Source organism: Narcine bancroftii, chromosome 4 (genome assembly GCF_036971445.1).
Source record: "Narcine bancroftii isolate sNarBan1 chromosome 4, sNarBan1.hap1, whole genome shotgun sequence".
NCBI lineage: Eukaryota > Metazoa > Chordata > Chondrichthyes > Torpediniformes > Narcinidae > Narcine > Narcine bancroftii.
In genome coordinates, this window is record NC_091472.1 from 173,189,359 (window position 1) to 173,204,726 (window position 15,368).

Here is a 15,368-nt window from a genome sequence, read left to right on the forward strand (position 1 = left end):
CACCCAGAAAGGATGTCTGCTTATCAGGGCTAAAGAGAGGGCCAAGGTAGTGAAAGGTCCCCTCCTACATGTTAACCAACATCCCAGAGGTAGTGCCGGTGGGACACCTTGCTAGTGATTTAGGCAAACTTGCCAAAATGCTGGAGGAACTCAGCTGGTCTTTTCAGCGTCTGTTGGAGTCAAAGATATATTGGCGACGTTTCGGGTCTGAGTCCTTCTTCAAGGAAAAATCAGAAAAGGTAGAAACCGGATCTATCAGAAAGACTCAGAATTCACACAATGGGGGAGGAATCCAGACCAACAAAAGGTGTGATAAGTGGCGAGGTAAAATTTATCATGCATGTGTGAAAGAAGACCAGGAATGGAGAGATGACAGGGGGTGGGGTGGGGGTTTAATAAAAGCTAGAGAAGTCGATATTAATGCCATCCATTTGGAGGGTGCCCAATTGTTCCTCTAATTTATGGGTGGGCTCAGTCTGGCAGTACATGAGACCATGTCAGCAAGGAATTTAGGCTTTGAGTGTGCGCCTTTGTCTGAAGCAAAAGAAGATAATGTTGGAAGCATTCAGCAGCTTAGACTAAGTTGTCCCTCTGTCATTTTAGTCATTATTGGATGGTCAATTGTTATGTATACAGACATAGTAAATAACTATGCTATCCAGGTAAGTTAACCTATCCTGAGTACAATGAGTAGTGCAACATAAAACAAAAGTACCTTGCATAGTGTTAAAGGTCAGGTTAAACAGTGCAAGGGCCACATAATCTTACAAAAGGTGGATTTTTTCATGGTCAAATAACATCAAGAAAGAAGTGATCCTTGAATCTGGTGGAAGGTGTTTTAAATTTGTGTATCTTCTACCTGACAGGAGAGAGGAAAGCGGGTGTGACCAGTGTGGGACTCTTGAATTACATTGGCTGCTTTTCCAAAGCAGTGGGAGTTATAAATAGAGACTTGAGGATGTTGGATGGAGCAGTTCCTGTCCTGTGCAGCGATGGACCCTGGCAGGATGTATCTGTAGAAGTGGTGAAGGGACACAAGTGACTTGCCACATTTCCTCAGCTGTCTGAGGAAGTAGGGGTGCTGGTGTACTTTCTCCTGCTTGTGGAACAGTTGCGAGAGTGAGTCCATACCTTCAGCACTCGATAGAAAGAGTTCCATAGGATTTCAGCACTTCCAAAAGTTGACCATGATACAACCCAGTTAACATCTCCTCAGCAGGAACACACCAGTGCATATTTGTCCAGATTAGGATGGAACGGTTGGCGCAGCAGTTAGCACAATGCCTTTACAGTGTCAGCGATCGGACCAGGGTTTGAATCCTGTGCTTTCTGTAAGGAGTCTGTATGTTCTCCCCATGTCTGCATGGGTTTCCCTGGGGGATCCAGTTTCCTCCCACCATTCAAAATGTACCAGGGTTGTTGGCTAATGGGGTGGAAATTGGGTAGCACGGACTCGTGGGCCGAAATGGCCTGTTACTGTGCTATATATCTAAAAAAAAATTAAATTTAAAATTTAAAAATTACAACTGACCTATTTCTCTCACACATGTTGTAGTTGAGTCAGTAAGCTCATGTCATAATTATTAAATATTATTTGTTTCATTTACAAGCAGTAAATTTGCATCACCATTATTAAAGGTATTTCATCAATGCAGAGATCTGGAGGTAAAAAATATCTGCGGAAAGCATTTTTCTGCTGAAAAGAAGAGGACAGTACAGATTGAGAGCTATATGCAGTCTTCATTGTTTTTTGAATATTTTATTTAAAATTTTTCCATACATGATGGTATTTACCCCTGTTGTAAGGGTTGGTGTGGGTCCCACAGGTTTAGAACTAGACCAAGATCGAGGTACAAAGCACAAGTTTATTTTGGGGATGCAGATGGAGCAACAGGATCAAAATGTTAAATTAACCAAAACACACACAATGCACAAGGGGTGAACATACACTTCAGATAACGAGGGAAAAACTGACAGAACTGGGGAAATGACACAAATACACATACAATCAACAGTCAGAATCAAGGTGATACTACATGCCCCTACCCCTTGATCTGTACGGACACAGGTCTAGCTACCAAACTTCAGGACTCACCCCAACCCAGAGCAAAGGTGATACTCACATGCCATAAGAGGTCGAAAAGAGACAACAAAAGGGAACATGATCCTTTATAACCCTGCAGCAGGTATTGGGGGACCAATGACTCGGGGGCAGGCAGGGCCCTGTTGACTGCTGTGGCCATTGGCTCGAAGCCAAGTGCAGGGGTTCAGCAGGGGTCAGCTGAGGTGATTCACCTGGGCCAAATGGGTGAAGGTCAGGGCTGAGTCCAGGCAGGCTCCATGGATTCCAGCACCTGGTAATTTAGATGGGTCAATCGCGAAGGTCACCTTGATGGCTTGGGGTGAGTCTGACCTTGATTGGCATGAAATGTGTCCTCTGAATAGAAGTGCAGCAGCACCACGATGTGGTGGCCATGGCTTCTCCATTACAACCCCCCCCAAGCCTCCCCAAACCCCCTTCATCAGTTATCAATATGAAAAATACAATATGGTCATATAAAAGAAAGGAAAAGAGACTTTCAGGATTGCACAGAGGGATATCGTCTAACACATATTTAAAGATTTTTAATACAATTCAGAGGAAATTCTTGCAGGTCCAGAGGCACAGGAAGGACAATCTTACACATTTAAACTTAATATTTGGGTATATGGGCACCAAATTTGCAAGAACATTGCATATTTATTTCTCAATTTTTCCAAGGGAATACGACTTTGAATTTCTACATTCCACCTTGCTAGAACCAGATATCTATTGGATTTCCAAGGAACTGGGATATATTCCCTTGTCTCTGCTAATGCAACTTCAACAATTTCAATTGATATAATGACAAACTTAATTTAGGCCTTGTTCCTTCAATACTTTCTAATAGAAATAAATCTGGATTTTGCAGAAATATAACACTTATGACTTGTTCCAAAAAATTCACACCCAAAAAGGTCTTACTTTAGGACAAGACCAAGTTGAATGCAAAAAAGTTCCTACATCTTCGCCACATCTAAAATATTGATCTGATAAATCTGATTTCAATCTATTCAATTTCTGTGGTGGAAGATATAACTGATATAAAAAATTATACTGAACTAATCTATACTTTAGGTTAATAGTATTAATCGTATAATCCTTACATAGATCTGCCCATCCTTGTTCATCAATTACAATGTTCAAATCTAATTCCAACCTCTACATGTATGAACTCAACACTTAGGAGTTGCAGTCTTAGTTGTTGAGTTACACCAGTCAGCTTGAAAGGATCGATAAAATCCCCCCCCTCCCTGTTTTCTGCTGTGCCCTCCCTCCTTTATCCATCTTTTACCTCCCACCTGTGGGGTTGTGCTCCTGCGCACCCCCTCCCCCCACCATTTTGTTGGGGTGACTGCCTACATTTTGCTCAAGCCTTGATGAAAGGCTCAATGGATGGGAGAGGTCTGGAAGATTATGGAATGGGAGCAGGTCAATGGGACTAGCAGAATCATGGTTGGCACAGACGAGAAGGGCTGAAAGGCCGGTTTTCTGTGCTGTAGCGTTCTATGGTTCTAAGCCCAAAAGATTGGTTATGCATCATTACGTTTGCTATATAAACTATGCTGCGTGACCTGCTGAGTTTCTCCAGCATTGTATCTTTCCCTTTTTTTGTTTATAAATCAAATTGCCCCTTTCACTTCTTGAAGAAATTTGAGAGCCTGATATAACTGGGTTCTTTGTGCCCCAGAGAGTGAAAGAAGTTCTTTAGCCCTGCATCGCCCCCTTCCTGGTACGCTGACTGCAACTGCTCGAGTCGAACGCTCTGCATCGCCAACTTATCGGCTAATTGAGAGAAAATTATTTTTTCTTTGAGCAGGGGCAGCAGGGACATTTGGCATTCAAGCTGACAGATTGAAAACTGACTGCTCTTCTTTTGCTCTGGAGTAAACTTTAGGACAGAGTACAGCTCTTGCAAGATCTTTGCATCCTCTAGAGCATTGTGAGCTTTATAATCTTTATTAAGAAACACTTTCACTAATTCGGTTTGCCTGTAACTATTGACCTTTGACCTGGGAACAACTTCTTTGGCAAGCCAGAGAGTATCCAGGAACCCGGATATACAACTGACAAACTGATCTTTCATGGAGAGCTCATCCCAGAGTCGTAAAAGGACAGGGCAATCAAACTTCCAGATGTTGTGACCTACTAACAAAGGAGCGTCCAGGGACTGCAGGAATTGGAGGAAAGCTTCCATGGTGTCCCGGATGTTGCTGGCTGACTGAGGTTCTCCTCGTAGGTACAGGACCCCATTCATGACCTGAAATCCGTTCACAGCGGAGGCACCTTCTGAGATGGGCTTGCTCGGCAGGATGTAGTGGTTAAAGATTTCCTCACCGCTCACTGCTGACAGCTGCACAGCATCACAGTTATTCTCTGGAAGATATGATGTTAACACATTCCTGTAGATGTACAATTTTATAGTGTCTGGCATATGGCTCTCCTTGTTGGATGCGGCTGGAAGCAAAGCCCTCTCCCCATTCATGAGAATAGTGCAGCCCTCCCATCAAACTAACAGTTTAACTGCATCAGAGCCTCCTCTAAGCTCTGAGCTGAACACACCTCTTCCGTAACTAAATGGAGGATGTGTCATAATAATTCCAATAGTTCTCAGTAGTTTTATCACTGGTAACTTGGGCAAGTGGTAGAAGTCAGAGATGTGTAGATCTGACAGGTAGACTGGTGAGAGAAAATGCTGGCAGTGAGATGAGAGGTGTGGGATTCGAGTGAAACAGAGAAACACTGGTCTGCAAGAAAGGCAAAGAGAAACATATAAATTGGAAGGAGATTATAATGGGACTGACACACAAACAGGTTGGGATGGGATTAGAGTAGATATGGAGTGAGAGGCTGGGAGTGATAGATGGAGAGAGAGTGGGAGTGAGGTATGAAGAGAGAGGGAGTTAGATATGGAGAGAGGCTGGGAGTGAGATACGGAGAGAGAGGCTGGGAGTGAGATACGGAGAGAGTGGGCCATTACACATTGTCATATATAATTCATGAAAAAAGTGAAAAACCTTTGAGAATTTCACCTCGTATTCTAATACGGAGATATACATTGTGATTGTGTCAATAGACCAATCTCTTCTAGGTGTAGAGAAAAACAAAAATAAGACAAAAGAAAACTAAAAAAGTACTAATTTAATCTCTCCCACTAAACACGGTTACCAGCAAATAAATTGTTAAGAGTCGAGTATCAGTTATTGGACATCAAACAGAGGACCCCTGCCTATGTAATCAAATTATGATAATAATTTCATGAATGGGCTCCATATCTTGTCATATTCAACCTTGATCTCTTAACATTACATCTAATTTTCTAAAACTCAAACAAGACGTAACATCCTGTAACCAGTGCATATGAGTTGGTGCAATGCTGTTTATCCATCTTATCAAAATTGCTCATCAGGCCATTAGTGAAGTTAAGCTATTTCTTTTTTGAGTTAAATTCAAGGAAATCCTCTTTTCTAGAGAATAACCAAACAAAGCAATAAAATGACACGGTTCTAATTTAATCCTAAGAATCTGTGATAGAATTTTAAGGAATTGTTCCCAATATTCTTGTAGTTCAGGACACTCCCAAAACATGAATCAGAGGCGCCTCAAAATTTTACATTTGTCACACAGTGGATCAACATTAGGAGAAAAACGAGATAATCTAACTTTGGATGAATGTATTCCATGTACAACTTTAAATTGCAATAAATAATGTTGTGCACAGAATGAAGTATTATTAATCAGATCAAGCATGTTATCCCAATTTTCATCTGAAATTGATGTATTCAAATATCGTTCCTATTCATTCTTGATTCCCATCCCTGAACATATTCTTAGGTCCAACAAATTGCTATCTATAATTGCTCTCAAGGGTCTCTCTATTTTGACCATTTTCTTAAGATGGTGAAGTAGTGAGACAAAACGGCAGTGCTGTCGCAGGTGCAGATCCCAGGGAGTGGAGAGCACTGCTCTGAACTTTTCAACCGCTCAGTCCTAATGCAGGCGGCACCTTGCAGGCTTTAAACAGACTGTTAAAGAAGCCAACAGTGTTTGTCAGTAAAATCCTGCAAACACGGAGGTCTGTGCTCGGCAGCAGCCATGCAGGGCTGCAGACTTTGGGGAACAGTGAACCAGCACAAGACACCAGAAATGGAGAGAGCGCTCCTTGTTGAAAACGAGCAGCAGAGGTAATGACCCTACAGTGAAGGTGACCATGGCAGCGGAACAGTGAAGGGCTTAATGGCTGAGGGACCCACACAGGCTGTGGGCAAAGTGGTTGGGGGACCCACACGGGCTGCGGGCTACTTGGGACTGGCTCATGGGAACCAGGTAGCAGAATCAAGATTTGCGAGGATGCTGAGGGAAGAAGGGCTCCCAAAGGGCCTCAGTCTCTGCAGGCTTCCTGATTGTGTTGGAGATTTGGATCTGGAGCTTTGGTTGCTCAAAGATTGAACTGGAGTCTGTGCAACTGCAGAGGCTGCAGGAGCACTGGAGGCAAATCCACGGATGCTCAGTAATTGTGAAAGGACTCTCTTTTACTTCTCTTTCTCTCTTACTGTAAGGGGTGCTGGGCAACCCAAATGGCGACTTTGTCTACCTTATGGCAGGCAGAAGGCAATTTTGTGTAAAATTATCTGTTCTGTACTATTAAATGATAATAAAAGAATCTAGAACTGCATTGCCTCTTCTCTGGTCAATGAATGAGGATGTGGTGAGAAAGGGTTTTGTTTAACGCAGTGACTGGTTACGGTCTGGAAACCCCCCCCCCCCCCCACCCCTGGTTAGTGTAGTTGAAATCAATCTCTTCAGTGAGACCAGAGGGATGAGTGGGGAAATAAGGTGCTGGGTCCTGGGGAAGCAGCTGAGGAAATTGATAGGAAAGGTATAGAGGCATAAGGATCGAATGCAAGTAAATGGAACTACCTTGGTTGGTGTGGACACATTGCAGCAGAGGGCCTGTTTCCCTGCTGTGGAAACCCTATGATACTATAAACTAAGGCGACAAAGTTAGTATAGCACATAGTGCATTACTATTACAGCGCAAGTGACACAGGTTCGAATCTGGCATTGTCTGTAAAGAGTTTGTATGCTCTCCCTGTGTCCACATGGATTTCCTCCCACCCTCCACAAATGTACAGGGTTTGTAGTTTCATTGGTGTATTTGGACAGCAATGGTTTGTGGGCCAGTAGGGCCTGTTACCATGCTGTATCTCTAAATTAAATTAAAATTGATGGGCCTCTTTGACTAATCTCCTCCTATGGTGTAACCTCTCAGATTCAATGGTTCACAGATCTGAACATACATCTGTTACCTAGGCCTGTCGTTTCCAAGTCAAAGAACACCAGAGTCTTCTCTTTGCTCCCCAAATCTCCATTCTGTCCATCGCTCGGTGTCTCTCCGCCAGCCTCTGTCTCCTCTGTTTTTCTGGTTCCATCATCTGTAACCTATAGAAATAGGATTCATTCATCAAGCCCAACTCTCATCACATTTATCAAATCATCTCTTTGTGAATGGTATGGAGGTTAAATGCCCAGAACACATCTCTGAGAGTATGTACGTGGACACCTCTCACAGTTGCTTACCACAGGAGATGCCATCCCACTCTCAGGTGTTTTGCTGACTCTTGGTGCAGAATCTGCAATCACAAAGCTTATGTTCAGAGGTGAACCAGCATTCCCTTTTCTCTTCACCCTCCCATCCCTGAAAATTCCCCTGGGCTAGCCACATCGAAAGGCAGCAGCACCGAATAATGTTTCCACTGAAGCTTGTAAAATGGCAGATGCAGGAAATGTAAAATAAAAACAGAAAAGGCTGGGGGTTCTCAGGAGGTCAGACAGCATTTGTGCAAAGAGAATCAATTTGGGATCCTTCATCTAAAATGTTAACTGTTTATATTCCAAAATAAATGCTCCAGTTCTGGACACCTAAATACTGGAAAGATATCAATAAGATTGAAAGAGTGCAGAGAAGATTTACAAGGATGTTGCCAGGACTTGAGGAACTGAGTTACAGGGAAATGTTAAACAGGTTAAGATTTTATTCCTTGGAATGTCAGAGAATGAAGGGGAGATTTGATAGAGCTATATAAAATTATGAGGGGTATAGATAAGAGTAAATGCCAGCAGGCTTTTTTCCAGAGGTTGGATGAGAACTAGAGGATATGGGTGAAGGATGAAAGGTGAAACATTTAAAGGGGATGTTAGGGGGGATCTACACACAGAGAGTACGGAATGAGGTGCCAGCAGAAGTGATGAACACAGCTCCATTTTGGCCTTAAAGAAAAATTTGGATAGGAACGTGGATGGGAGGAGTCTGGAGGGCTCAAGTTTGGGTGCAGATCAGTGGGATTAGGCAGAATAATTATAGGCTTGATGGGCTGTGGTGCTCTATAAGGATATGAAATGACTCTTCGACAGAACTTTCTGAGATGTTTGGGCCCCACTGAGGTGACTATTACAATTTTTTGTCAGAACTAGTGGCCCTCCTACGTTTTGGCACCCGACGTGGGTCATGGATTGAGGCTGCCCGCTCTTGGTGGAGGTGAGTGAGGTAGATCTGAATGACACATGAAAGTTTGCAGATCCTGTGATTGTAGTTAAAAACACACTGAAACAGAGATCACCCATAAATTGGAGGAAGAACACCTCATCTTTCGACCCTCCAAGCAGATGGCATTAATATCGACTTCTCTGGCTTTCATTAACCCTCTCCCCACCCCTGTTGCCTTTCCCTATCACTATCTCTCCATTCCTGATCTTTTGCACAAACATAATAAATTCTTACTTGGTCCATTATCATATCTAATTAAATCATGAAAATCTGCAGTCACTGTAGTTGAAGTAAAAACACAAAATACTGGAGAAACTCAGCAGGTCAAACAGTGTCCTTTATGTAGCAAAGGTAAAAATACAGAACCGATGTTTCCGGCTAGAGCTCTTCATCAAGGTGTGAGAAAATATCAACAGGTGTCCGAACAAGAATGGGGGGAAGGGGGGGGGGGTGGGAAAGGCAGGAGATGATAAGGGGTAAACAACACTTCAGGGCTGATTTACTGCATCTGATGCACCCCTTGTGGCCTTCTCTACATCAGAGATACTGGTTGCAGATTGAGAGATCACTTCACTCAGCATCTCTACTCTGTCCACCACAACAGTCACTTCCCAGTAGCCAACCATTTCAATTCTCAGTCACACTCACGTCTGTCCTTGGCCCTTATGTACTATCCCACCCTAACAACCTGTAGATTGGAAGAACTACACCTTATTTTCTGTCTGGGCCCTCTCCAGCCACATGGCATCAACTTTAACCTCGGCTTTCTGATCAACTTGCTCTCATTTTCTTTCCCATCCCCTTTCCAGTTCTCTCCTCCCTTCCCCCTCCCCACCCAGCCATCCCTCCTCCCCCAGTCACTGCTGTCCCCTCCCTCCCTTCTCCACCGATCATCGCCTGCCTTTTCCACCCTCCTTTTTGTTCCAAAGCCTGCTGGCATTTTCTCATACCTTGATGAAGGCCTCTAATATTTTTACCTTTGCTACATAAAGGACACTGTTTCACCTGCGGAGTTTCTCCAGCATTTGTCCAATTAACACCTCTTGTTGGTCTGGATTCCTCCCCCGTTCTTTGGGTTCTGAGACTTTCTGACATTTCCTGCTTCTCACCCATTCAGTTTATACTGATCTGGATCCAGGGCTGGGTGTGTTTGACCACTTATAACCCCACCCCCCTGTCCTGTTCCCAGAGCGGGTGACATAATCCCCCCCCCCACCGTCCTGTTCCCAGAGCGGGTGACATAATCCCCCCCCCCGTCCTGTTCCCAGAGCGGGTGACATAATCCCCCCCCCACCGTCCTGTTCCCAGAGCGGGTGACATAATCCCCCCCCCGTCCTGTTCCCAGAGCGGGTGACATAATCCCCCCCCCCACCGTCCTGTTCCCAGAGCGGGTGACATAATCCCCCCCCCCGTCCTGTTCCCAGAGCGGGTGACATAATCCCCCCCCCACCGTCCTGTTCCCAGAGCGGGTGACATAATCCCCCCCCCCGTCCTGTTCCCAGAGCGGGTGACATAATCCCCCCCCCACCGTCCTGTTCCCAGAGCGGGTGACATAATCCCCCCCCCCGTCCTGTTCCCAGAGCGGGTGACATACCCCCCCCCCCCCACACCGTCCTGTTCCCAGAGCGGGTGACTTCCCCCCCCCCCACACCGTCCTGTTCCAGAGCGGGTGACATAACTCCCCACCGTCCTGTTCCCAGAGCGGGTGACATAACCCCCCCCCCACCATCCTGTTCCCAGAGCGGGTGACATAACCCCCCCCCACCGTCCTGTTCCCAGAGGGGGTGACATAACCCCCCCCCACCATCCTGTTCCCAGAGCGGGTGACATAACCCCCCCCCCCCGTCCTGTTCCCAGAGCGGGTGACATACCCCCCCCACCGTCCTGTTCCCAGAGGGGTTGACATAACCCCCCCCCCACCGTCCTGTTCCCAGAGGGGGTGACATAACCCTCCCCCCACCGTCCTGTTCACAGAGTGGGTGACTTCCCCCCCCCCACACCGTCCTGTTCCAGAGCGGGTGACATAACTCCCCACCGTCCTGTTCCAGAGCGGGTGACATAACTCCCCACCGTCCTGTTCCCAGAGCGGGTGACATAATCCCCCCCCCCCCGTCCTGTTCCCAGAGCGGGTGACATAATCCCCCCCCCCACCGTCCTGTTCCCAGAGCGGGTGACATAATCCCCCCCCCCGTCCTGTTCCCAGAGCGGGTGACATAATCCCCCCCCCCACCGTCCTGTTCCCAGAGCGGGTGACATAATCCCCCCCCCCCGTCCTGTTCCCAGAGCGGGTGACATAATCCCCCCCCCACCGTCCTGTTCCCAGAGCGGGTGACATAATCCCCCCCCCCCACCGTCCTGTTCCCAGAGCGGGTGACATAATCCCCCCCCCCCCGTCCTATTCCCAGAGCGGGTGACATAATCCCCCCCCCACCGTCCTGTTCCCAGAGCGGGTGACATAATCCCCCCCCCCCGTCCTGTTCCCAGAGCGGGTGACATAATCCCCCCCCCACCGTCCTGTTCCCAGAGCGGGTGACATAATCCCCCCCCCCGTCCTGTTCCCAGAGCGGGTGACATACCCCCCCCCCCCACACCGTCCTGTTCCCAGAGCGGGTGACTTCCCCCCCCCCCACACCGTCCTGTTCCAGAGCGGGTGACATAACTCCCCACCGTCCTGTTCCCAGAGCGGGTGACATAACCCCCCCCCACCATCCTGTTCCCAGAGCGGGTGACATAACCCCCCCCCACCGTCCTGTTCCCAGAGGGGGTGACATAACCCCCCCCCACCATCCTGTTCCCAGAGCGGGTGACATAACCCCCCCCCCCCGTCCTGTTCCCAGAGCGGGTGACATACCCCCCCACCGTCCTGTTCCCAGAGGGGTTGACATAACCCCCCCCCCCACCGTCCTGTTCCCAGAGGGGGTGACATAACCCTCCCCCCACCGTCCTGTTCACAGAGTGGGTGACTTCCCCCCCCCCACACCGTCCTGTTCCAGAGCGGGTGACATAACTCCCCACCGTCCTGTTCCAGAGCGGGTGACATAACTCCCCACCGTCCTGTTCCCAGAGCGGGTGACATAATCCCCCCCCCCACCGTCCTGTTCCCAGAGCGGGTGACATAATCCCCCCCCCGTCCTGTTCCCAGAGCGGGTGACATAATCCCCCCCCCCACCGTCCTGTTCCCAGAGCGGGTGACATAATCCCCCCCCCCACCGTCCTGTTCCCAGAGCGGGTGACATAATCCCCCCCCCCCCGTCCTGTTCCCAGAGCGGGTGACATAATCCCCCCCCCCACCGTCCTGTTCCCAGAGCGGGTGACATAATCCCCCCCCCCCGTCCTGTTCCCAGAGCGGGTGACATAATCCCCCCCCCACCGTCCTGTTCCCAGAGCGGGTGACATAATCCCCCCCCCCCGTCCTGTTCCCAGAGCGGGTGACATACCCCCCCCCCCACACCGTCCTGTTCCCAGAGCGGGTGACATACCCCCCCCACCGTCCTGTTCCCAGAGGGGTTGACATAACCCCCCCCCCACCGTCCTGTTCCCAGAGGGGGTGACATAACCCTCCCTCCACCGTCCTGTTCCCAGAGCGGGTGACATAACCCCCCCCCCGTCCTGTTCCCAGAGCGGGTGACATACCCCCCCCACCGTCCTGTTCCCAGAGGGGGTGACATAACCCTCCCCACACCGTCCTGTTCCCAGAGCGGGTGACTTCCCCCCCCCCCACACCGTCCTGTTCCCAGAGCGGGTGACTTCCCCCCCCCCACACCGTCCTGTTCCCAGAGCGGGTGACTTCCCCCCCCCCCCCCCGTCCTGTTCCCAGAGCGGGTGACTTCCCCCCCCCGTCCTGTTCCCAGAGCGGGTGACATACCCCCACCACACCGTCCTGTTCCCAGAGCGGGTGACTTCCCCCCCCCCCCCGTCCTGTTCCCAGAGCGGGTGACATACCCCCACCACACCGTCCTGTTCCCAGAGCGGGTGACTTCCCCCCCCCCCCGTCCTGTTCCCAGAGCGGGTGACATACCCCCACCACACCGTCCTGTTCCCAGAGCGGGTGACATAACCCCCCCCAACACCGTCCTGTTCCCAGAGCGGGTGACATACCCACCGCCCATTATCCACGACCACCGCGTCCCCCACTCGGACCGGACTGAAGTTCGGTCCCTGGCGACAGTGGACCAAACAACCTGGAGTTCCCCGCGTCGCGGTTAATTCCGACGCCGACCTCCTACCTCACCTCGCCTCCCTTCGCCCCCAGCCACTTACACGGCCGCGCTCCCCCGATGCTCTACCCAGTGCCGAACCTCTGACAGCCGTTTATCTACCAGGAGAAGCCGTCCGCCCCACCCCACAGGTTGGCTCCGGGCCCTGGGACATGCCGGGGCAGGAGTCCTGGTTAAGTCCTGGAGTGCTGACTAAGCTGAGAGCTCAGCGCTTCAGAGCGGAGAGCTGCAACCGGGTCTGAACAGTATTCTCACCAGCTCCAATGGGACACGCATGTTCCTGGAACCCCCTCCCCATCCCTAAATGCCATGTCCCGGGGGTTTACACACCGTGAGTGAAGGAAGGAGTTTCCGTTGTGTCCCAGTGTTCTTGATCTCGGTCACGTCTCCGTCAGCTCCAGACCTCCCTCCTGAAAACAAAACTCCAGTCTCAGTCCGCGTTCCCCATATCGGCTCCAGCCAGATGCATCTGCTCTGCACGGTCTCCAATACAGCCCCAGGTGACGCCCACAGCGTAGCAGTCAACCGTCCGGTTGTTCTCTGCGCCTCACTTCCTTTCTACTGGCCCAGGGTGGGAAGGGATCAATGTCCCTCGTGGATACACTGCTCCGCCTGACCCATTTCCAAGGTCCATCGGACAGCTCAGCAAGCGCTCAGCCCAATGTCTCAGCATGTGGCAGTGGGACCCCTCTTACCTTCAGCATGGCACCACGCTCACGCTCTGGGTGCAAGGAAAAGTGGTTCTTTCACCACTTCTCTGTTTCCATCCCACTGCTTCCACCCCTCAGATTCCTTCTGATTCCACCCTTCAATTTCCACGCCTCACATTCCACCTGTTTTCACGCCTGATTCCACCCTGTTCCCACCCCACTGTTTCCACCCGTTTCCAAACATCAGATTACTCCCCACTGTTTCCACCCCCCAGTTTCCACAGATCTGATTACCCACGTTTCCACCCTATTATTTCCACCACTCTCTGTGTTTCCACCCCTCAGATTCCTCCCTTCTGTTTCCAACCCTCTGGTTCTCCTGTTTGCATTCCTTTGTTTCCACCCATTACCCTCCATTTCCACCCGTTTCAACCCCTCTGAATACTCCCGTTTCCACTCCTCTTTTCACCCTTGTTTTAACCCCTTTGATTCACCCTTCAGTTTCTATAGGTTTTCCACTTGTTTCCTCCCTTTTTCCACCCCTCTCTTTACACCCATGTGTTGTGTTTTCGCCCTTCTGTTTCCACCCCTCTAATTATTCCCCTCTGTTTCCACCCCTCTGGTTTTAAACCTCTCCCATCCTTGTTTTCTCCCCTCTGTTTCGATGCCTCTATGATGAATGACCTTCAACATAGCGTCACAGGGTTCACTTTGGAAGCATCTGCTAATGGCAGCTCCGCCGAAATGAGAGACATCCACACAGCACGAGGTGAACCAGTAACTGAACTTTATGTTGAATTACTCAGTCTGCTCGAGACCACCCACTTCCTGTGAGGGGCGCGCTGGACTTAGGAAGTTATGTCATCGCATTACAGCATCACTCCCCGTCCAGCAGCATGCAAGACAGATGAGGCACTGTCCCCTGGGCAATGCATGTCGTCAACCATGTGCTTCTCCTTGGAAGGGAACGGGGATCTACACCACCTGGGGTGGTGATTCAGCCCATCTAATCGCATGGTCACTCAGCCCACTATACCACACCCCCACCCTCCCCCGAATCATTGCCACCCTTTAAGCAAGTTACCGTACTGACTTTGGGCAGGTGGCTTCTGTGTCTGACCTGGGGATCTGGGGCAGGCTGGTTTGAGTCCAGATGCGTTTCCTTGAGGCGGTCAATGGTAAACCTGTCCTGCCTCCTGCCAATGTCCAAGGTGAAAATGACACCATCACACTGCAACACCTTGAATGGGTCTATGTAGGGGCATTGTAGGGGTGTCCCTTGCTGTTCTCTACACACAAAAATGAATTCAGTGGACTGCAGGTTTGCCGAGACATTGCAGGATGGATCCCGTGTCAGGAAGGTGGTGGAGGTTTCTGTCCACGCGTTTGTTCCCTCAATCGCTGGAGGATGTCAAGAGCACTTGGTTGTGGGCCAGTACGATTGAAGTGAATGTCCCCTGAGATGGTAAATGGGGAGTCATACACCATTTTGGCTGACGATGCTGGTAGGTCTTCTTTTGGTGCTCTGTGAATTCCTGACAGCATGGGAGTTCATCCATCCAATTAGGGCCTTGTAGTCGAGCTTTCAGTGGGAAGGTTTGATGAGGCCATTTGCCTAAGGATGGTAGGCTTGGTGTGGTGTAACTGGCTGCCACAGAACTTGGCTTGGTTGGCCCAGAGCAAGAACATGAACTGAGCCCCCCAGTCCAAGGTGATGTGGGTCAGGACTCCAAAGCATGCGACCCAAGTGGACAAGAAAGCTCTGGCACAAGTCTCTGTGTCGCATGTATCAACATGTATCTGGTATCGCTTTCAGCCAACAGGTAAAACAGTTGATTACTGTGAATAAATACCATATACCTTGGCTCATGGGT

The 15,368-nt window shown here is 49.5% G+C and overlaps 1 protein-coding gene across 1 annotated transcript in view; it reads right to left on the reverse strand.

Annotated features, from left to right (window-relative positions):
• Positions 1-1,743: 1,743 nt before the first annotated feature.
• LOC138762398 (protein PML-like) overlaps positions 1,744-15,368 on the reverse strand; it is a 66,841-nt gene continuing 53,216 nt past the window's right edge. The window contains exons 9-11 of the mRNA XM_069936161.1: positions 13,175-13,254; positions 7,390-7,522; positions 1,744-4,456 (exon numbers count right to left, since the gene is read on the reverse strand). Of these exons, the coding sequence (XP_069792262.1) occupies positions 3,717-4,456; positions 7,390-7,522; positions 13,175-13,254 (953 nt within the window). The 3' untranslated portion in view covers positions 1,744-3,716. The remainder of the gene's footprint in view (positions 4,457-7,389; positions 7,523-13,174; positions 13,255-15,368) is intronic.